We start from the raw sequence: 22,090 nt of genomic DNA, 5'->3' as shown, positions 1-22,090 counted from the left end.
TGCGTGCTCATATTTCATCTTACAACCATTTTCAGGGAGGGATCCTGTTGCTCCAGCCACGGCTGCCAGGCAGCTGCCTCCGTTTCATTCATTCTGCTGCTTTCCAGCCTCTTCCTGACCTTTCTCTTCTCCCACACAGGTGATATTATAGACCCGTACATCCCTCCTGAGGGTGATGCCCGCTTGACTTCCCTGTCCAAAGATGGGATGAAGCAAAGGATGGAGAAGCTGAAGCAGACTGCAGCCTCCCAGCTGGCGTACGTACCTCCTTTGTAGTTACCCTGGGGTGCACACGTTTTGCTTGGTTCTCTCTTGTTTCTGGCATGTTTTATTTTCCACCCTCCTCTTCCATTGTTGCTGTTGTAACCTTTAACCAGGAATCCTTAACCAGGTGCAGGATGCCTGTCCTGGTGTGAATGCGTGCAGTGTGCACTCCTTTTCTTGAGGATGCTTTGGGTTTGCAGCCCTGCATCTGTTTCACGAGCACCCAGAGGGTTGTGTCTTAGCGGTGAGTCTCCAGCTCTCGGTTCCTCGCAGGTGAAAATCCTGGGACACCTGGACTGGAGCCCTCAGCAGAGGAAGGACATGGATCTGTTGGAGCAGGTTCAGAGGAGGCCAGGAAGGTGGTCTGAGAGCTGGAATGAGGACAGGCTGAGAGAGTTTGGGTCATTCAGCCTGGGTCATTCAGTCTGGAGAAGAGAAGGCTCCGGGAGGGACCTTAGAGCAGCTTCCAGGACTGAAAGGGGCTCCAGGAAAGCTGAGGAGGGGCTCTTGATCAGGGAGGGCAAGGAGAGGATGAGGGGAACAGTTTTAAGCTGGAAGAGAGAAGGTTGAGATGAGATGGGCTTTGAGATCGCTTCCAACCCAAACTATTCTGTGATTCTAAAAGCTGGGCTTGAACCAGATGAGATCGCTGTCCTATTTTGAAGCATACAAGGTGGTTCCCAGTTGTTCTTCACTTCCTGTAAATCTTTTCTTGTCTTTTCAGTCTGCGGAAGATAAAAGATCACGATCCGAATTTCAGCACTAAAACCTTCCCAGAGAAGGCACAGGAGATATTTATTGAAGCCCACAATTCCCTGGCAAAGTAAGACCCCTCTTCTGATGGATGCAGTTGTGTAGGATCTGCTTCTTTCTGCTTATGTGCTCCATTTTTCTTCTTTGTTTTTCCAATCCTTGTATCTCCTGCAGCAACTACTGTATCATATTCTGCCCCAATCTCTGAGAGGAGTGGAGATTCTCTGCACCCTCTTCATTTTGGTAATGAAAAGCAGGTTGCAGAACTTTCTCTTGATCTGAGCTGCAGAGGAGAGGAGCTGTTGCACCACTGTTGTTACTGGCAGATGAGTGGGTGCTTGATGCTGTTGAGAACCACGCTGCAGGGAGTTGTTGGATATGAAATGATGCTCCACTTCCCAATAATAAAACAGATTTCAAGCTTGCGTCGTACTTGGTTACGATTCCAATCATTGATAAGCCATGCAGATCATAGCTGGCTTCCAAAAGATGTTGTGTCTTTCTCTGAAGTCTTGCCAGCCACCGTGCTGAGGTCACAATTCAGAATTTTTGTCTGTTTTGCTGGTAGATCATGTGTCTTCTGGAGAAGCAGGAATTTGTGAGTGAGCCTCTACAATATTGCAGTAATGGCATATGTTTCACTTGCAGCTTTAACAAGCAGAAGCTTCACTCCCTGGTGACGGAGCGCTGCTACCCGGTAAGGGTTTATCTGGATGTAGTGTGGCCTTGATTTCTTCCATGGTCTCTAAGGCTTTCTAAGCCTCGTCATCTATCTCTTTTTTTTCTGGATACAGTAAAGACTGACCTGGGGGGGAAAACACAAGTCTACGGAGTAGCTAATAAGTAAATCAGAATCATAGAATGGTTTAGGTCAGAAAGGACCTTACAGCCCACCCAGTTCCACCCCCTGCTATGGGCAGGGACACCTCCTACTGGGTCCAGTTGCTCCAAGCCCCATCCAACCTGGCCTTGAACAGCTGCAGGGAAGGGGCAGCCACAACTTCCCTAATGCTTTATTATATGCAATGTTTTGCTTGTCATTCAATTCACATCCTAATTAAATTGGTGCTTATCTTTTCCTTTGCAGGAGATGGTCCGTGGCAACCGGTACAAGACCATCCGGTGGAGTTTCGTGGAGTCGCTGGAGCCTCCGAGAGTGGTTCACGTTCGCTGCGACAGCATCGTGAATCGAGGCAACCTCTACGGCCAGGTGACGGTGCGGATGCACACGCGGCAGGTCTGTCTCCTTGTGCCCCTTGCGTTTCCCACCTCCATCCAGCTTCTGGCCCAACCGATGTTCCTTGGCTCGTTTTACAGATCCTGGCTATCTACGACCGCTTTGGGCGGCTCATGTACGGTGGGGAGCAGGTGCCCAAAGATGTTTTGGAGTACGTTGTGTTTGAGAAGTACTTGGTCAATCCGTACGGCACGTGGAGGATGCACGGCAAGATTGTTCCGGAATGGGCTCCACCGAAGGAACCTATTGTTAAGGTGATGCCACCAAGACGAGGCACTAGCATTTTCTGTGTTGGTGAAATACAGGTCCCTGAGTAGTTTGGGACCAAACCCAGGCTGAACTTACTGTAATGGGAAGGTGGTGGATGAATCTGCAAGCAGAGCTGGTTGTTAGTGTGGCGTTAGTGGCCTCTGGCACCTGGGAGCTCTAGCAGGAGGCTGAGGGCGTTTGACACTTGCGATAGTTCAGGGGGTGCTGCACCCTGTACGCAGCCTGGCAAAGGGGTGCAGGTGCTCTGTCCTCCTGGGCTACTAAAAACAGGTCCTAGAGGAGGTGAAAACTTATCAGGGAGTGCAGTGGTAGGACAAGGAGAATGGTTTTAAGCTGAAAGAGGGGGGGATTGAGATGAGATCTTAGGAAGAAATGTTTTCCTGGGAGCGTGGGGAGACTGGCCCAGGTTGCCCAGAGCAACTCTGCTCTGCTCTCCCTTTCTCATGCTGTGTAGCATGAAGAATTTCTATCACAGCAGTTCATAGCTGCTCTGTGTCATGCTGATGTTTCTTCCTTTTTCAGACGGTGATGATTCCTGGCCCAACCTTGGATCCCTCACAAAAGTATGAAGAAATGAAGTAGGAAGCTGTGGAGCCTGTACAGAGACAGCAGGGCAGACAACCCTGGAGGGAAGGAGTGGAGAAGTCTGGGGAGGTGATGGGTTGGGTATGGCTCTGCCTTTCCAACAAACCAAAAAGTGACTTCAGAAATGGACTCCAGTCTAAGAAGTTGTCCTTAAAGGAGCAAGAGGGACCTAGGAGGGGGATTCAGCTCTGAGAAGAGCTTTACTCTGTCCAAATAACTTAGTGTGCTGCATCTTAGCCTGTGTTTCTGGGATGGTGAGAAGTGTGTTCTCTTCAGGACCGCTCTAAAGGCTTATCTCGGAGAGAAGTGAGGCCCCTTGGCAACAGAAATCTGTCCAGATATGGATATTTGGCACTTCAATGGGAAGCATCATAGGCCTGCTGGGCTATGATTAAAACCTGCAGGAGTAGGTGTTGACGTGTTCTCTTCCAATCCTCTTTTCCTCCCTGTACTGGTTCCCAGGCTGTTTTTTTGAACAGAAAATGGAGAAAAGCAGGAACTTTAAATCAGATTCTTGGGATGGGGCTACCACAATCGGACTCCTGGGGGTTTTTAAGGTCCAAGCTTCCCAAAGGGCTGCAGCCCAGGCCTGGTCATGTAATAAAGTGTTCTGATTCCTAAAAACCACTCTTGTGTCCACCAGGACCTTCCTGAAGGGTTGCATTTCTCGTGGTTGCTGGTGCATTTGTTTCAGTTGCTGGTGACTTCAGCGATGGGATGTTGTTAGTGGCTGGCACCATCCTGTGGACAGGAGGATGTTTGCATCGGGTCCTGAGGATATGCAGGTTGTGTGGGTCAGGGAAGCGTGTACCCAGAGCTTTGCTTTTGCTGTGGCTGGGAGTGAGCCAGTGTACTCTGCTAATCTGCTTTGCTCAGATTGGTTCTGATTACAAAGAGCAGAATATTCACTGGTCATCAGACAACGAAATGTTCCTTTTTGACCTTGTCTTGAGTTTTAACTTGGCTGTTTTCCAGAGGTTGTGAGATTTAAGTGCATTTCCTCTTTCTTGGAAGAGATTTTACAGCGTGTGCAGGAAGAGTTATGGCTCCTTATGCCTGCAGAGTTGTTCTGTGTTTCTCGTGAATCATGTTTTTTTGAAAGGGCAGAACATCATCTTTATGCTCTGTTAGGAGAGGAGCCAGCGATGGAATCCCTTTCATCTTTTTGGAAACCAGAGGGATGTCACAATCTGTCTGCCTTTCCTGAAAGAACCTACTATATTGAGTCCTCTGCCTACGCCTTGTTCATGAGCTGAGGGGAGATTCTGTGCTCCAGCACACACGAGCTGGGCTAGGAACTAAAATAAATCAGCGTGAGCTGCCTGGTTTGTGGCTGGTGTGACTCAGGCAGCATACAAGCTCCTCAACCAAGACCTGTAGACAGGGCTCTGCAGCTCAGGCTCTGAATGAAGGCCAAGAAGGCCAACAGCATCCTGGCTTGGATCAGCCATGGGGTGGCCAGCAGGAGCAGGGAGAGGATTGTCCCCCTGTGCTTGGTGCTGGTGAGGCTGCACCTCAAATCCTAGGTTCAATTTGGGATCCCTTGCTCCAAGAAGGACATCGAGTGGCTGGAGTGTGTCCAGAGAAGGGAACGAGACTGGAGAACAGGGGTTCTGGGTGTGTGTCGTATCACTTACACCCCATAAATCAGCCAGCAAGCGTGTGCTCTGTAGAGAATACATTTTATTTTCTGTATGTACATGTCCTTATGTGATGAGACGATGGACTCGGCACTGAGGACACAGAACGTTACAGCGATGCCACTGCTGGAGGGGAGTGGGAATAAATGACAAAGGAACAAGCCCTGAGCCCCAGCCCTGTGTGGAGATAAGAGGGAGAACCAAAAGCTTCACTTCTCTCTCTGGTTTTATTTGTTTCCAGCTAAGTGGAGCTGAGGGACAAAACTGAGGAGAATGGAGGCTTTGTTTCAGGTTGTTAAACAGGTTGCCCAGAGCAGTGGTGGCTGCTCCATCCCTGGAGGTGTTCAAGTCCAGGCTGGATGGGGCTTGGAGCAACTGGATCCAGTGGGAGGTGTGGAACTAGATTGGCTTTGAGGTCCCTTCCAACCCAAGCCATTCTATGATTCTATATTTCCCAACCCTGAGGTTTCTCCCCATCCCTCTGGCCGCCTCCCTTCCCTTGTGCATTTGTGAGTGGCTGGGCTGGAGTAACCACAGACCCAGGATTCCCATCTGATGCTCTGGAGGTGGCAGTGCCTCCTTGATCCCAGCATCTTCCCTGTCATCCAGGAGTCTGCTGGCATCTCTGCCCCACAGGAATGGGTCTGGTGAACGCAGGGAGATGTTGAAAGGTGGGGTGACCAAAGGCATCCAGCGCTTTTACAGGTGGGCTGTAAAAGTCAAGGCTTGCTGGTGCCAGTGGAAGTGGTGATGGAAAACCCTCTCCCATGGTGGGAAGATGAGCCCTGGGGGTGTTTGCACACGTACACACACGAGTGAAGAAACCAGGCGTGGCAAAGTGCTTTGACAAGTTCTCTGCCACTGTTAGTTAAGACAAACACCTTCGCAGCTGAGTCGCTGCAAGAATGAGAAGGGTAGCAGTACTGTAGAGTCAGTCAGCGAGGAGGGGAGCAGCGAGACACCCATCTCAGCCTTCGTGGATGCGAAGGTTTCTGTACGCAGAGCAGTGTTGTGGCCTGAAGGTTGGGTTTTATCCCACCCAGGCGGAGTGATGAGCAAAGGCAGCTGGGAGCAGATGGTGTTGGAGCACGGGGCTGGCAGCGCTGGACCAAAACAGCAGGAAGGTTGAGTGCGTGGACATCCCGTGGCTGGCGTGACGACTTCAGGGGACGTGTAAAGATAAATGACTTGGCATCAAGGAAGCAAAACCTGTTGTGGGGCTGACTGGGAACAACGGCTCTTTATCTCAGTCTTCAGAACCTGCCTGGTGCTTACAGAAACCACTTAAAAAGCAGATAACAGCAGCTCTGGGGGAGATGAGCTTGGCTGCAGAGACCCTGGAGAGCTGTTTTTCTCCGCTGCTGCCCCTGCTTTGACTCTCTGCTTGTTTTCACTTGGCTCGGATGGCAAGGGTGACGCCTGTTCCCTCAAGCCCCCTGTTGCTGACGCTGCGTGGTGGTGTATTTCGGGTGCTAGGAAGGCTGTTGCTTGCTGTGCTGGAGGCACAGACCTGTGTGGAGGACGTTCAGCTGCCAGAGGGCTCGCAGTGAGCACCTCGAGCCAGCAAGTTGCAGCTTTGCATTTGCCGTGACGGTGGAAGCGGGCGAGGCTGGGACCATGGATAGTTTAATGCATCCAGCTGGACCAAGGGGGCTCTGTGCTGGTCCAGGTAAGTGACAGGTGGTGTTTGCAGGCTGGGGTGCTGCGATGAAGGCAGGGATGGGAACTGTCCCCTCGCAGCATTGTCCTCGAGCCTGGCTGGTGGTCACCTCCGGAGGCCCCTAGGAGCGTGGCCGTGCTGTTGGCTTTGGTGGACGCTTGTGTCCCCGCTCAGGCTGTGCAGGTGGGCTCTTGGGCTCCAGATTTTGCCTTCAGGAAAGCCGTGTCTGCACCCGGCTGGTGGCCGGAGGTAGGGAGCTACTCGTGGTCCCACGGGCAGACGTCGGGTTTGGATTCCTTCATCCCGCTGCCTCCGTCTTCGGAGCTTGCCCTGGCTCTTCCCTGCTCGCAGAGGGTCAGGGTTGTATCCCCGCTCTCCACCTCCCACGGACACACCTGGGAGGTGCTCCTCGGGTCCGTGCTGGTCTTGGCAATTGCTGGTGAAGCCTCTTCTGTTTCCCAAGGACAAACCTCATCTCTGCTGGCGCTGCTGCCCGCTGAGGCTCCCAGAAGCAGTGGCTCTGCCCTCTGGCCCTGTGGGGGCTGCATGCGGCACAGGGGCTTGTGCTTAGCCTCGCTGTCGGATCTGCCCTTGGATTTTTCCAGCAGGGTTGGGGACACAGTGCTGGCTCCTGCCACCAGCTTTGACTGTCCTGGCGCAGCGGGGGATGCTCTGTCGGCTCCCCGGGGCTGCACACCCGGTTTGAAGCTTTCCTTCTCCGAGCCGGAGGGCTCTGCTGCTTCCCAGGGGCAGATATCAGCTCTGCTCCTCTCTGCGCTGTCAGACTTCTGGGATGGTTCTTTCCTCATCACGCTTTTCAGCGAGGGCTGCTCTGTGCCCGGGCTCTCCCAGGGGCAGATGGACTCGCAGTCTCCGCTTGCTCCCTCCTTCTTTCCAGATGTGCTCTCTCCAGCCTCCTTGCCCAGACCTTGACCTGTAGAAGGGCTTCTGCTCCCTGTGGACAAACCAGCTTTGTCCTCTCTTGATGTCCCTTTACTTGATGGTGGAGCAGCCACCTCCCAGGGGCAGATCTCTGCTTTATCCATGGATTCAATCTCTGGAGCCTCCCAAGGACAGACCTCTGCTTTCTGGCTCTCCTCGCTCTGGGATTTACTTGAAGGTGATTTGGGATGCGTTGGGCTCCTGGCATGAGGACACTCGGGGTGCTGCTCTGTGCCCGGGCTCTCCCAGGGGCAGATGGACTCACGGTCCCTGCTTCCTCCATCCTTCTTTGCAGATGTGCTCTCTCCACTCTTTTTCAAGATGATTTGACCTGTAGAAGTGCTTCTGCTCCCTATGGGCAAACCAGGTTTGTCCTTTCTTGATGTCCCTTTACCTGATGGTGGAGCAGCCACCTCCCAGGGGCAGATCTCTGCTTTATCTGTGGATTCCAGCTCAGGAGCCTCCCAAGGACAGATCTCTGCCTTCCGGCTCTCCTCACTCTGGGATTTACTTGAGGGTGACTTGGACAACACCGAGCTCCTGGCACGAGGATGCTCTGGGTGCTGCTCGGTGCTTGGGCTCTCCCAGGGGCAGATCTCTGCTTTATCCTTGGATTTGAGCTCTGGAGCTTCCCAAGGACAGACCTCTGCCTTCCGACTCTCCTCACTCTGGCATTTCTCTGAGGGTGGTTTGGGATGCTCTGGGCTCCCGGTGTGGGGTTTCTCGGGGTGCTGCTCCAGGCTCTCCCAGGGGCACACGGCCTCCCGCTCGCTGCTGCCTTTCTCCAGGGATCTGGCCGGGCTGGCTAACGCTGCCTGGCGTGTGATGCGCTTCTCCGCCTTTGGAGCATCCCCAGGGCCCTGCTGTGCCTTTGGTTGATCGATGGGAGCTGCAACCACCTCCCAGGGGCAGATCTCTGCTTTATCCTTGGATTTGAGCTCTGGAGCCTCCCAAGGACAGACCTCTGCCTTCCGGCTCTCCTCGCTCTGGGATTTCTTTGAGGGCGATTTGGGAAGCACTGGGCTCCTGGTACGAGGATGCTCTGGGTGCTGCTCGGTGCTTGGGCTCTCCCAGGGGCAGATCTCTGCTTTATCCATGGATTCCAGCTCTGCAGCCTCCCAAGGACAGACCTCTGCCTTCCGGCTCTCCTCGCTCTGGGGTTTCTCTGAGGGTGGTTTGGGATGCTCTTGGCTCCCGGTGTGGGGTTTCCTGGGGTGCTGCTCTGTGCCCGGGCTCTCCCAGGGGCAGATGGACTCACGGTCCCTGCTTCCTCCCTCCTTCTTTGCAGATATGCTCTCTCCACTCTTTTCCAAGATGATTTGACCTGTAGAAGTGCTTCTGCTCCGTGTGGACAAACCAGCTTTGTCCTCTCTTGATGTCCCTTTACCTGATGGTGGAGCAGCCACCTCCCAGGGGCAGATCTCTGCTTTATCTGTGGATTCCAGCTCAGGAGCTTCCCAAGGACAGACCTCTGCCTTCTGGCTCTCCTTGCTCTGGGATTTACTTGAGGGTGACTTGGACAACACCGAGCTCCTGGCACGAGGATGCTCTGGGTGCTGCTCGGTGCTTGGGCTCTCCCAGGGGCAGATCTCTGCTTTATCCTTGGATTTGAGCTCTGGAGCTTCCCAAGGACAGACCTCTGCCTTCCGACTCTCCTCACTCTGGCATTTCTCTGAGGGTGGTTTGGGATGCTCTGGGCTCCCGGTGTGGGGTTTCTCGGGGTGCTGCTCCAGGCTCTCCCAGGGGCACACGGCCTCCCGCTCGCTGCTGCCTTTCTCCAGGGATCTGGCCGGGCTGGCTAATGCTGCCTGGCGTGTGATGCGCTTCTCCGCCTTTGGAGCATCCCCAGGGCCCTGCTGTGCCTTTGGTTGATCGATGGGAGCTGCAACCACCTCCCAGGGGCAGATCTCTGCTTTATCCTTGGATTCGAGCTCTGGAGCCTCCCAAGGACAGACCTCTGCCTTCCGGCTCTCCTCGCTCTGGGATTTACTTGAAGGTGATTTGGGATGCGTTGGGCTCCTGGCATGAGGACACTCGGCGTGCTGCTCTGTGCCCGGGCTCTCCCAGGGGCAGATGGACTCACGGTCTCTGCTTCCTCCCTCCTTCTTTGCAGATATGCTCTCTCCACTCTTTTCCAAGATGATTTGACCTGTAGAAATGCTTCTGCTCCCTGTGGACAAACCAGCTTTGTCCTCTCTTGATGTCCCTTTACCTGATGGTGGAGCAGCCACCTCCCAGGGGCAGATCTCTGCTTTATCTGTGGATTCCACCTCCTCAATCTCCCAAGGACAGATCTCTGCCTTCTGGCTCTCCTCTCTCTGGGGTTTCTCTGAGGGTGATTTAGGGAGCGCTGGGCTCCTGGCACGAGGATGCTCTGGGTGTTGCTCCATGCCTGGGCTCTCCCAGGGGCAGATCTCCTCCTTTATGCTTTCCATGCTCCGGGATGTTTTGGAGTCCACTTTTGAGGTCCCTTCTGGCAGCCTGGAGCTTTTGGGAGCAGGTTTTGATGCGAGTCCCTCACTGCTCCTGCTTTCTTGCCCTCTCAGCAAACCCAGGGATCTTGCTCCGCTTCTCCTGCCCCATTTGTCCAGCTGCCTCCCCTCTCCCTCCTGCCTCCCTTGCTCCAGCTGAGCCTCCTCCGCGTCCCAGGGGCAGATTTCTGCTCTAACAGTCCCTTCCTCGCTTTCCCATGGACAAACCTCAGCCCTCCTGCCCCCCGCGCTGCCTGCTTTCTCCAAAGCAGCTTTTGGCACCTCTTGGGGTTCTGCTGGTGGTTTCTCCATACCATTTTTTTCCCCACAAACCCCCTCTCTCCTGCCCTTCCCTGGTCCCCAGCGCTCCCCCCTGCCCTCCTCCCAGCGGCAGATTTCTGGTTTAAGGCTGGAATCTGCTTGGATTTCCCCAGGACAGACCTCTCCCTGCCTGCCCTCCGCGCTGCCACCTATTCCCAGTGCACTGGGAGCTGTTTCCATGCTCCGGCTCCTCGAGGGGACCCTCTTGGCACCCCAACCTCCCAGGGCACTGAGGGGCTCGGGCTGGCTGCTGGCCTTGCCCGGGCTCTCCTTGCCCCCGGGGACCCCGCTGTCCTCCTGGGAAGCGATGGCCTCTTGGCGCAGCAAAGCTCCTTTTCCTGTTGGGATGCCCGGGGCACCCTGGGGACAAGCCTCAGCCCCCGGCTGCTCCACCTCTGCCTGGTCCCAAGGGTGATGGATGGAGCTGCTGCTCCCCTTGAGCCCTTTGGCCAACTCAACCATCCCTTCCTTCGGCGCGATCAGCCTCGCGATGCCTGCAGGAACATCCCTCCCCGTCTCTTGCAGGGGATGAATCTGTGTTTCCCCGCTGTCGGCCACCGCCGGTGCCTCCTGAGGATGCTCGGCTCCTTCTTGGTGGCCAACGCTGGGCGCAATCTTGTGCACCCCCAAGGGTGCCCCGGGAGCGCTGAGCTCCTCTGCTGGTTTCTCGCCATCGCCTGACCCCGGGGCTGGGCTGTCCTGCTGTCCTGCTGCCCCGCTGTCCCCCCACCCCGCAGCCTCCCCGGTGCTGCCGGCGTTGTTGTTGTGCTGGCAGGGGACGGTGGGCTCGCTGCGGGGCCTCTGCCAGCTCCACTCGGGGCTTTTGGATGAGGATTCTCGGCTGATCCCCCCGAGGGATGGGGCAGCTGTCTCTGCCAGGCTGGGCCTCTCCCTCCTGCTCCCCCTCTCCTGCTTCCCCAGGCTCCCCTCGCTCTCCCTCTTCCCCTTCAGGATGCTCTTTCCCCTCGAGCGGTTGAAGGCTTTGAGGGCGAGTCCCAGCCCTCGCAGCGAGGTCTTCTGCGGGGCCGGCTTGAGGCTGGGGCCTTCGGCTGCTGCATCGCCGGGGGTCCCCGAGTCCGCTGCTTCGGTGGCTTTTTGCTTGCGGCTCAGGATCTCCTCCTGGACCAGTTCCCAAGGGCAGACCTGAGCCGGGATGGAGGTCAGCAGCCTCCCCTTGCCCACCGGCGAGGATGTGCTCCCCGAGTCTTCCTCTCCAGGACCCTCCGGTGGCTTCTCCGGCTCTGCCACCCGCGCCAGGGGGTCCGTTGGGGGCTCTGGGCTGTCCCCAGCCGGCACCGCGCGCTGCCCCAGGCTCTGGCAGCGGATGGGGGGCGGTGGCGGGGTCCTCTTCACCGCCACGCGCACCCGCCCCGGGACGTGGGAGCCGTCGACGCTGACGCTCTTGGTGGGTGCGTAGGTGACGTGTTTCTGCACCTTCCCATCACCCAGCGGGGATGCAACCTCCTGGGAGCCCCCCTCGGCGGGGCTGGGGCTCTCTGCTCGGGGGACACCGGCCGCGCGGGGGCTTTGGAGCTTCCCCGCTTCCCTGGGGGGCTCGGAGAGCAGGAGGAGGTCGCGGTGCTGCTTTTCCCGCGCAGCTCGGCTGGCAGCGAGCAGAGCTTCGTCCCGCGCTCCGGCGACGACGCTGAGCGACTTGTGCAGGGGCGGCGGGGGCTGCTCGTGCCGCGCGAGGTCGTGGGCGCTGGCCGATTTGCACACGAGCGGGACGGCATCGAGGGACTCGCTGTCCGACTGCTCCGAAGCCGTTACCTCTGGCTCCCCGGGGATGCCAAGGGCGGGTGACCCTCCTCGAGGCTCCCGCCCGGGCCCCTCGGTGCTGTGGGACTTGGGCAGGGCTGCCGCGCGGTGCCGGGCTCCATCCTCGCGCAGCCGCAAGCTGGTGCCGCCGGCGTTGGGGACCCGCTTGGCCTCGGAGCTGCGGCGTGCCGGGGTGCCTGGCCGCTCGCCGCGGCTGCTGCGCCGCGCCACGGCCTCGGGCAGCTCGGCGATGCGGTGCACGATGGAGCGGCCCAGGCTGCGGCGGGAGCCGCGCTTCTTGGGGAGGTGAGGGTTGTTGGCTGCCATGCTCCACGTCTTGTGCACCTCCAGCTGCCTGTAAAGCTTCTTCAGCTCCTCCTGCACACCAGGGGGGTGGGGGAACGCGGCAGGGAGAGAGAGGAGAGCGCATACAACGGGACCGTGGCTGGGGGCACCCCACAACGCCCACATCCCCAGGCTCCCAAGCTCCCCAGCTCGCCATCCCTCTGGTCGAGGGGATGTGTGGGTTTTCCCACCCATGGGTGCCGGTTCACCCTGTCCACCCCCTCCATCTCTACCCCCTTTTCTCCACCCCCTTTTGCTTTGCATCAGGAGAAAGATTGCGAAAGGCACCTCTTACTCTGCGCGGGGCTGCATAGCTAGCGTCAAAAGAAGGTCCTGAGTGTGCCACCCACCCGAATGTCATCGGGGTCGAGACTGTGCTCGCTCCAGGCGGACGCGATGCTGCTGTTCAGGCACGAGCCCGAGTGCCGCATGTCCAGCTCGTCCTCGTAGACCTCGGCCGCGATCTCCTCCCGCAGCGGCGAGCCTGCGTGCAGGAACTGCGGATGGCGAGGGGTGAGGTTGGTTAAGCCTCCCTGAAAGGCCAGGGAAGCCCATCCCCGTCTCGCCGAGCCTCGGGGCTGCGGGTTACCTTGGGGATGAAGAGCAGCGCCAGGGTCATGGTGATGGTGCCGTGGGTGTGGGCGAAGAAGAGCAGCAGCGTCCAGTCAGGGTGCAGCGAGGGGACCATGACGAACCTGGAAAAGGCGAGGAGGGCAGCGCCGGGTCATAGAATCATGGAATGGTTTGGCTTGGAAGGGATCTTAAAGACCATCCAGTTCCAACTCCCACTGCCATGGGGTCCCACTGAGGTGCCCACAGCCTCCCTCACGCAGGGAACCCGCTGGCTTCGAGGATTTCATAGAATCATAGAATCACCAGGTTGGAAAAGACCCACCAGGTCACTGAGTCCAACCATTCCCATCAATCACTAACCCATGTCCCTCAGCACCTCGTCCACCCGTCCCTTAAACATCTCCAGGGAAGGGGACTCAACCCCCTCCCTGGGCAGCCTCTGCCACTGCCCAATGACCCTTTCCATGAAAAATATTTTCCTGATTTCCAGCCTGACCCTCCCCTGGTGGAGCTTGAGGCCATTCCCTCTCATCCTGTCCCCTGTCCCTTGGGAGAAGAGCACAGCTCCCTCCCCTCCACAACCTCCTCTCAGGGAGTTGGAGAGAGCAATGAGGTCTCCCCTCAGCCTCCTCTTCTCCAGGCTAAACACCCCCAGCTCTCTCAGCCGCTCCTCTTGTTCTCCAGCCCCTTCCCCAGCTTCGTTTCTCTTCTCTGGACTCGCTCCACAGCCCCAACATCCTTCTTGTGGAGAGGGGGGTTTGCTACCAGTTCCTCCACATCCCCAGGGGTGGGAACCCTGGATCGTGGCCCCGTGCCCTACCTGACCACGTGGAAGGCGGTCGAGATCATGAGCTCGTTGTGGAGCGCGATGCCCATGTAGCGGGGCTCGTGGAACGCGGAGGGCACGGCGCGCATGGCGTAACACAGGAAGCTGCCCCACAGCAGGAACAGCATCTCGGCTGCGGGAGAGAGCGGTGCTGAGCATCAGCCCCTTCCCCCTGCTCGGGGCTGGGCTGCGGGGTGGGGGCTGTTGCCCACCAGGTCCTCCCTGGATGTGCTTTGGGGCACATCCAGCCCAGCTCCTTCACTCCAGCTGCTGCGGTTGGAGCTGGAGCTGGTGCAGAGCATCCTCTGGCGCAGCTGGGACTCAGCATCTGCACCAGGTGGTTTACTCTGCACCGGAGCAAGACCTGGGGATGCTCAGAGAGGGTGGGAGGCAGCTTGGGCTCCCCAGGTTCTATGGATGAGGGAATTATCTCCCCCTCCTTGCATGCTGTCTTTATGGGATGGGGTCCTGGGGCTGTGGGGACCCCCAGGCTGTGGGTGCTGGTCTCACCGATCACCATCATGTAGTCCCAGCGGTCGTGGCCGCAGATGTAGAAGTGGAGCCCGTGGGAGGTCTGGGTGCGGATGACCAGCGGGATGTTCTTGTCGATGTTCTCCAGCATCCCGATGGTCCAGGCCGCCAGGAACCAGAGCACCAGGAGCAGGATCAAGCCCAGCATCTTCAACACCCGCCCGCTCGACACGTAGGGCACCCGCTGGGCCGTGCGGGACAGGAAAACCTTCAGCACCCTGCAAGGTGTTGAGGGGTGAGTCCCCAGCCGGTCCCACCGCGGGGGTCCCCGAGCATCCAGCCCCCCCGTCCCAGCCACCTGTACAGCTTGAGGGTGATGGTGCCGTAGACGATGGCGAAGCCGAGCATGCGCACCCAGCGCAGGACGATGCAGCGGAAGATGCTCGGCTTGAAGTACAGGATGAATACCTGGAGCAGAGGAAAAGAGGGGTCAGCGGGACAGATCTTGCCTTCCGAGTGGGGAACAAATCATAGAATCAATCACCAGGTTGGAAAGGGCCCACTGGATCATTGAGTCCAACCGTTCCCATCAACCACTAACCCATGTCCCTCAGCGCCTCGTCCACCCATCCCTTAAACCCCTCCAGGGAAGGGGACTCAACCCCCTCCCTGGGCAGCCTCTGCCACTGCCCAATCACCCTTTCTGTGAAAAATTATTTTCTCATGTTCAGCCTAAATCTCCCCTGGCGGAGCTTGAGGCCATTCCCTCTCGTCCTGTCCCCTGTCCCTTGGGAGAAGAGCCCAGCTCCCTCCTCTCCACAACCTCCTCTCAGGGAGTCCGAGAGACTCGGAAACCACTCATTTTTGGGCCAGCCCTGCCACCTCCCTTCCCCCTTGGCTCTACGGCATCCGCCTTGCGGGAGGGAGAGGGGATTTGGGCAGGGATTAATTCCCACGGCCAGCGGGAGAAAAGGGATTTGGTTTCCTGAGAAGGTTTATACTGCAGCTGCCGGGGGCCGTGCCAGCAAAATTAACAATTAGGTGGAGTCGTGCCCGTGCCCTGCTCAGGGCCAGCTCCATGTCCTCTCCAGGGCTGGGGACCTCGGTGTTGGATACTCACGGGGAAGTAGAGCAGGAGGGATCCGAATAGGATCGTCTCCAGGAGGACGACACCCGACGCCCGGATCCTCTGCGGGGAGAGAGGCGTGAGGGTGCAGCCGGGAGCCTCGACCCGTGCCGGGAGAGGATGGAGAGAGGCAGGGAGATCCCCCAAGCGTGATGCTGTGACATCCCACCCGAGAGCCCCGCGGGGTTTGGGGGTCTGAGGAGCTGGGGCTGCCTTGCCTTGCTCCGTCGAAAGTGGTAGGAGACGAGCATGCTGAGGAAGACGGCGAGCATGCAGCAGGCCTGGCAGGAGAGGACGGCCGCCCGCAGCGCCTGGTCCTCCTGGATCAGGCAGGGAGCATCATCCTCGCAGGTGAAGCATCCCGGGCGACAGGGCCGACATGCCAGCCGGGACCCCCCATCCGCCGCTCCTGGGGGATAGAGCCGGGTGAAATCCCCTCGTCCCGGGGCCAGGGGATGTGCTCGGGCTTCCCAAAGCCCCCCGAGCTCCCCCAAACAACCCCAGTGGGAAACAGGGCACAGCACCCACCTGCCCGGGCACCGCTGGCTGCACCGCCGACCCCATAAAAACCTGGTTTGCAGCGACACAGGTACCTCCCGAGGACGAAGCCGTGGCTCTCCTGGGGGACACACTGAGGGAGACAGGCTGAGGCGCACGGAGAGGCGAGGGGCTCTTCCCTGCACCCCCAAGCTGCCTCCAGCCCCGCAACCCCCCAGCATCCTCGATGGAGAGGCGAGGGGCTCTTCCCTGCACCCCCAAGCTGCCTCCAGCCCCGCATCCCCCCAGCATCCTCGACGGAGAGGCGAGGGGCTCTTCCCTGCACCCACACGCTGCATCCCCCCAGCATCCCTGATGGAGGGGTGAGGGGCTCTTTCCTGCACCCCCACGCTGCCTCCAGCCCCGCATCCCCCCAGCATCCTCGACGGAGAGGCGAGGGGCTCTTCCCTGCACCCCTGTGCTGCCTCCAGCCCTGTGTCCCCCCAGCATCCTCGACGGAGAGGTGAGGGGCTCTTCCCTGCACCCCCATGCTGCCTCCAGCCCTGCATCCCCAGAGCATCCCCACGTCCCCCCAGCATCCCCGCATCCCCCAGCATCCCCGCCTCGCCACCCCCCTGCGCGCCTTGGAGGAATCAGTGGTTAAACATTTCAGAATTAAAAGCCAAAGCTTGGCCCCCAAATCCCTCCCTAAAACCTAAATGGACACCTAATGCAGTGGAGAGCGCTAATCCTGCCCGGCCGTGACGGCAGCAGCAGGGAGGGCACCGCTGCCCTAATCCCTGCATCCTGCCCCGAACGGGCCGCGCTGGCGGCTTTCCTGGGTATTGTTGTTTTCTGGAGAGATGCCCGGTGGCAGAGTTCGTTTCTCCGAAGGGCATCGCTGCCAGGAAAGAGAGGCTGGTGACGCCTTTCCCACTTGGGGACAGATTTTTGCCTTTGAGGTGGGACCCTGATCATAGAATCATAGAATCACCAGGTTGGAAGAGACCCACCGGATCATCGAGTCCAACCATTCCCATCAAACACTAACCCATGTCCCTCAGCACCTCATCCACCTGTGCCTTAAACACCTCCAGGGAAGGGGACTCAACCCCCTCCCTGGGCAGCCTCTGCCAGGGACCAATGACCCTTTCCATGAAAAATTTTTTCCTGATGTCCAGCCTGAACCTCCCCTGGTGGAGCTTGAGGCCATTCCCTCTCGTCCTGTCCCCTGTCCCTTGGGAGAAGAGCCCAGCTCCCTCCTCTCCACAACCTCCTCTCAGGGAGTTGGAGAGAGCAATGAGGTCTCCCCTCAGCCTCCTCTTCTCCAGGCTAAACCCCCCCAGCTCTCTCAGACGCTCCTCTTGTTCTCCAGCCCTTTCCCCAGCTTCGTTGCTCTTCTCTGGACTCGCTCCAGAGCCTCAACATCCTTCTTGTGGGGAGGGGCCCACAACTGACCCCAGTGATGGGCGCTGGGCTGGGGGCTGCAGGCTTTGCCCTGCCTGGCGATGCTCCTGGTTGTGCCAAATGCTGGGACGCGCTTGGGCATCACCGGTGCTCGTGGGGTGGTTGCGATGGTGTCCCCCCCGCCCCTTCCCGTAACCCCAGCTCAGGGAGCAGCCGGGTCACACGCTGCTGCTGGCGCAGGGAAGGAAGATTTGCACAATAAACCTCTCGGCTGCAGCCGAACGAAGCAGATGGATCGGTTGGGAGAGGATAAAGCTCAGTCCTTGGGGAGGGACAGCCCGGCTGGGGGGGTTGGGGGGGGACAGGGATCTTTGGGGACCCCAAGCCTGGCTAAACGAGGGGACAAGGTGAAGGTGCTGGGTGCCGATACCTGGGTGCTGTTGAGGTCGCAGCGGTGGGTGTCGGCGAACCAGCCGGTCCCGCTGGCGCACTGGTCAATGGCCACGTCCCGCAGGTCGATGTCCACCCGCACGACCCCCCTGAGTGGGGAGGGATGGGGTCAGCGCTGGGGGACACGAGGCCCCGTGCGCCCCCAACTCCCAGGGTGGCAGCGGGGGACACGGCCGGGGGGTGGTTGGTGCTGGGAATGGGGGTGACACGAGGGGTCCCCACTGGACATGGGGATGTCCCCACAGGAGCTGCGGCACGGGTAGGGATAAGGGCAGAGGGAAAGGCGGGGGGGGGAAATTCTGGTTCTCCAGAGGGGTTTGATGCAACCGATTGGGAAATCGGAGCAGCTTGGGTGGCCGCCGCGCGCCACCCCTCAGCCCATGGGACTCCCTTGGGTGCTCCCCTTTGGAAATGGGGGTGTCTCCCCTCCCCGAGGCCAAACCTGGCACGGGGACGCGGGGCTGGACCCATGGGGGAAGGCTCCAGCATCACGAGGCACCCGCAGTCCTCCTACACCCCCCTCCCAAATCTTTTGCACCCCCCTAACCCCCTCGCACTCCCTGGTACCCCCTGACACTCTCGTAACCCCCTCAAACTCCCCCGAACTCCTTACAACCTTCCGAGTCCCCTGCCCTTCCCCAGGCTCCTTGCACCCCCACAACCCCCTCAACAGCCCCACAAACCCCCTACAACCCTCTAAACCCTCTGAAACTCCCCCAAACCTCTTACAACCCTCCAAGCCCCCTACGCCTACCCGACCTTCTTGCACCCCTCCAACCCCTTTGTATCTCCCCATTCTCTTTACACCCCCCAACCCCCTTACACCTCCCCAATCTCCTTGCACCTCCTCATTCTCTTTACACCCCTATAACTACCTTGCACATCCCCAGGCTCTTTGCACCTCCACAATCTCCTTGAACCTCCCTAACCCCCTTGCATCCCCCAATCTCCTTGCACCTCTCCATTCTATTTACACCCCCCCAACTCCCTTGCACCCCCAACCCCCTTGCACCTCCCCAATCCCCTTACACTCCCCCAATCTCCTTGCACCACCAATCCCCTTACACCCTCCAACCCCCTTATATCCCCCAACCCCCTTGCCGCCCCAAATCTCCTTGCACCCTCTGACCCCCTTGCACCTCCCCAACCTCCTTGTACCTCCCCAACCCCCTTGCACCCCTCCAACCCCTTTGCACCTCCCCATTCTCTTTACACCCCCGTAACTACCTTGCACCTCCCCAGTTTCTTTGCACTCCCCCAATCTCCTTGCACCCCTCAACCCCCTGGCACCCCCAATCTCCTTGCACCTCTCCATTCTATTTACACCCCCCAACTCCCTTGCACCCCCTCAACTCCCTTGCACCTCCCCAATCTCCTTGCACCACCAATCCCCTTATACCCTCCAACCCCCTTATATCCCTCAACCCCCCTCAACCCCCTTGCCCCCCCAATCTCCTTGCACCCTCTGACCCCCTTGCACCTCCCCATTCTCTTTGCACCCCTCTAACCTCCTTGCACCCCTCCAAGCTCCTTGCACTTCCCCAATATCCTTGCACCTCCCCATTCTCTTTACACCCCCATAACTACCTTGCACCTCCCCAGTCTGTTTGCACCTCCACAATCTCCTTGCACCCCCCAACCCCCTTGCACCCCCAATCTCCTTGCACCTCTCCATTCTATTTACATCCCCCAACTTCATTGCACCCCCCAACCTCCTTGCACCTCCCCAATATCCTTGCACCACCAATCCCTTTACACCCTCCAACCCCCTTATATCCCCCAACCCCCTTACACCCCCCTCAACCCCTTTGACCCCCCCAATCTCCTTGCACCCTCTGACCCCCTTGCACCCCTCCAAGCTCCTTGCACTTCCCCAATATCCTTGCTCCTCCCCATTCTCTTTAAACCCCCACAACTACCTTGCACCTCCCCAGTCTCTTTGCACCTCCACAATCTCCTTGCACCCCCCCAACCCCCCTGCACCCCCCAACCCCCTTGCACCTCCCCAATCTCCTTGCACCTCCACAATCTCCTTGCACCCCCCAACCCCCCTGCACCCCCCAACCCCCTTGCACCCCCAATCTCCTTGCACCTCTCCATTCTATTTACACCTCCCTAACCCCCTTGCACCCCCAATCTCCTTGCACCTCCCCATTCTCTTTACGCCTCCCTAACCCCCTTGCACCCCCCAACCTCCCTGCGCCCCCCAACCCCCTTGCACCCCTCCAACACCCCTGGATGCCCCTTACTTGAACTCGGGGCTGAGGTCGGGTTTGAGGCCGTAGAAAGCGGAGGAAAGCGTGACGCTCCACGTGGGGAGGAACCTGCCGTCGCGGCACTCGAGGAAGGGCGAGGACCACCGCACGTGGCCCGAGTCCCCCACGTAGCTGTCACCCCGCTGCCACTTGGGGGTCTCCATGCTGCGCAGGTCGTTGCTGAGCACGCGCTTGCGGAGCGCCGGGTTCCGCTGGGATTTCAGGGCGTTGAACCACTCGTTGTCCCAACTGAGGTCGGCGAGGTGGGGAGCGGCGGCCGAGACGTCCCGCAGCAGGATCTCCCCGTCCCCCTTGGTGGCTTCGAGCATCAAGCGGGGCTTGGCGGCCAGCGGGTGGGCGTCGAGGGCCAGCACCGCTCGCCGCGCCCACGGGTGCCCCTCGACCAGGCTTCGCGCCAGCGCCTGGTACCACTCGACGTCCTCTCCCACGCTGGCCTCGCGGATGTCGTTGCTTTGGAAGAGCATGTTGAGGAAGTTGGCGGCGTGGGCCAGCGCCTCCGGGGCGGCGCGCAGGGCGGCACGCAGCGCCGCGGGGGGCACGGCGCCCGCCACCCTGGCCGCCACGCTGCGGCTGCAGTTCGCCCGCGCCAAGCCCTGCGCGTCGCCCGTCTCCAGGAACGCCAAGGCCGACACCGCCGAGCCCTCCTCGGGGTCCCCTCCGGGCTCCGGGGTGGGTGCCCACGAGGAGGATGGAGCTGGCGACCATCCCGCTGGCCGCACGGGGCTCTCCGGCGGGCGCTGAGCCCCCGCGAGGATGGAGACGCGGCTCAGCGCCGCCTGCAAGCACCAAAGCAGCAGCAGCGTGCGCCACGGACCCATAGCTCAGCGCAGCCCCCCAATTCCCTGCCCCAGGGGGGGCACGATGCCCAAGCCGGCCGGGAGCATCCTTCGCTCGGCGAGGTGCATCCTTCGCTCGGCGAGGAGCATCCTCCGCTCGGCGAGGCCGAAGTCGGGCTCAGCCGCTTGTTTTCCTCCCGCGGCGATGCCGGAGCAGACGTCACCAGCTCCCAAACGTGTTCATCTGCTGGGCACTGCCCGCTCGCAGCATCATCCCCCCCCCCCCCCACCTTCTCTCCGTCTCTGCCTCCGCGCTCCCGCTGGTGGAGGATGCGCTGCCGGGGAGCCCCTCGCGCCACGAGCCCCCCGAGCTCCCCGAGAGCCAAGAGCATCCTGGTGGGAAGCCATGGCAACGGCCATGGGATTTTTCCTCCCAGCATCCCCCTCCCTGCAGAGGATGGAGGGGTTGGGGGGGGACACGAGGTGACCCGCTGGGTCCCCAGATGGTCCAGCGCCTCGATCCCGCTACGGGGTGGAAATGGGGGGGCACACAGAGGGGGTGTCCCCGGTGGGAATGATCCCACGACGGGGCCTGAGTGATGCTTCCACCCCCTTCAAAGCTGGGGGATGATATTCTTGGGTTGCAGAGGGGAAACTGAGGCACAGGAGGCAGTGGGGACACACACAGCCCCCCCCCCCCGCCTGCCCCCCCCCCCTTCTCAAGCCCCTAGGAAGGTGTGGGGAGAGCCAGGCCCCATTCTTGCCGTCCAGCGGGGCGTGTGAGAGCCGTGCGAGGGGTGTGCAAAGCGTGTGCAAGAGCTGTGCCAAAAAAGTTGTGTAAGAGGCGTGCAAGAGCTGTGAGCGAGTCGTGCAAGAGCCGTGCGAACGCAGTGCAAGGGCTGTGCAAGAGCCGTGCAAGAGCTGTGTGAGAGCTACATGAGGGCCATGTGAGAGCTGTGCGAGAGCCATGCAAGAGCCGTGCAAGGGCTGTGCAAGGGCTGTGCAAGAGCCATGCAAGGGCTGTGTGAGAGCCGTGCAAGGGCTGTGTGAGAGCCGTGCAAGGGCCGTGCAAGGGCTGTGCGAGAGCCATGAAAGAGCCATACAAACACCATGCAATAGCCATACAAACGCCGTGCAAGGGCCGTGCAAGGGCCGTGCGAGAGCCGTGCAAACACCATGCAATAGCCGAGCACGGGCTGTGCAAAAGCCGTGCAAGGGCCGTGCGAGAGCCACTGACGAGCCGTGCGAGCGCCGTGCAGGGCTCTCATGCACAGCCGCCAGTGCCTCAGTTTCCCCAGCACCCCCTGGCTGTCCCTGGAGGGGGCGTGGCCAGCGGGAAGGGGGCGTGGCCAGGGAAGGTGCGTGACCAGCGGGGTGTGGCTAAGGGGCACGACAGGGTTAACGAGAAGGGGCGTGGCTACGGAGAGGGGCGTGGCCTATGAGAAAGGGGAGCAATGGGTGG

General features: G+C 59.6%; 2 protein-coding genes across 2 annotated transcripts in view; one reads left to right on the top strand and one right to left on the bottom strand.

Moving 5' to 3' along the window:
- Positions 1 to 3,736, top strand: part of MRPL45 (mitochondrial ribosomal protein L45) — a 6,325-nt gene extending 2,589 nt beyond the window's left edge. Inside the window, exons 3-8 of the mRNA XM_069877241.1 lie at positions 140 to 257; positions 989 to 1,087; positions 1,666 to 1,714; positions 2,105 to 2,254; positions 2,335 to 2,508; positions 3,047 to 3,736. Of these exons, the coding sequence (XP_069733342.1) occupies positions 140 to 257; positions 989 to 1,087; positions 1,666 to 1,714; positions 2,105 to 2,254; positions 2,335 to 2,508; positions 3,047 to 3,106 (650 nt within the window). The 3' untranslated portion in view covers positions 3,107 to 3,736. The remainder of the gene's footprint in view (positions 1 to 139; positions 258 to 988; positions 1,088 to 1,665; positions 1,715 to 2,104; positions 2,255 to 2,334; positions 2,509 to 3,046) is intronic.
- Positions 3,737 to 6,443: 2,707 nt separating this feature from the next.
- Positions 6,444 to 20,670, bottom strand: GPR179 (G protein-coupled receptor 179). The gene is made up of 11 exons (XM_069877250.1): positions 19,826 to 20,670; positions 17,557 to 17,665; positions 15,771 to 15,873; positions 15,461 to 15,651; positions 15,237 to 15,305; positions 14,475 to 14,584; positions 14,156 to 14,394; positions 13,640 to 13,778; positions 12,836 to 12,941; positions 12,597 to 12,743; positions 6,444 to 12,279 (listed from the first exon to the last, which is right to left on the bottom strand). Exons 1-11 carry the CDS (start codon positions 20,668 to 20,670, stop codon positions 6,667 to 6,669), a joined length of 7,671 nt encoding a protein of 2,556 aa, XP_069733351.1. The 3' UTR covers positions 6,444 to 6,666.
- Between the last annotated feature and the right edge of the window lie 1,420 nt (positions 20,671 to 22,090).

Source organism: Phaenicophaeus curvirostris, chromosome 26 (assembly GCF_032191515.1).
Source record: "Phaenicophaeus curvirostris isolate KB17595 chromosome 26, BPBGC_Pcur_1.0, whole genome shotgun sequence".
In the NCBI taxonomy this organism is placed as follows: Eukaryota; Metazoa; Chordata; class Aves; order Cuculiformes; family Cuculidae; genus Phaenicophaeus; species Phaenicophaeus curvirostris.
This window is presented reverse-complemented; position numbering and strand designations above follow the sequence as displayed.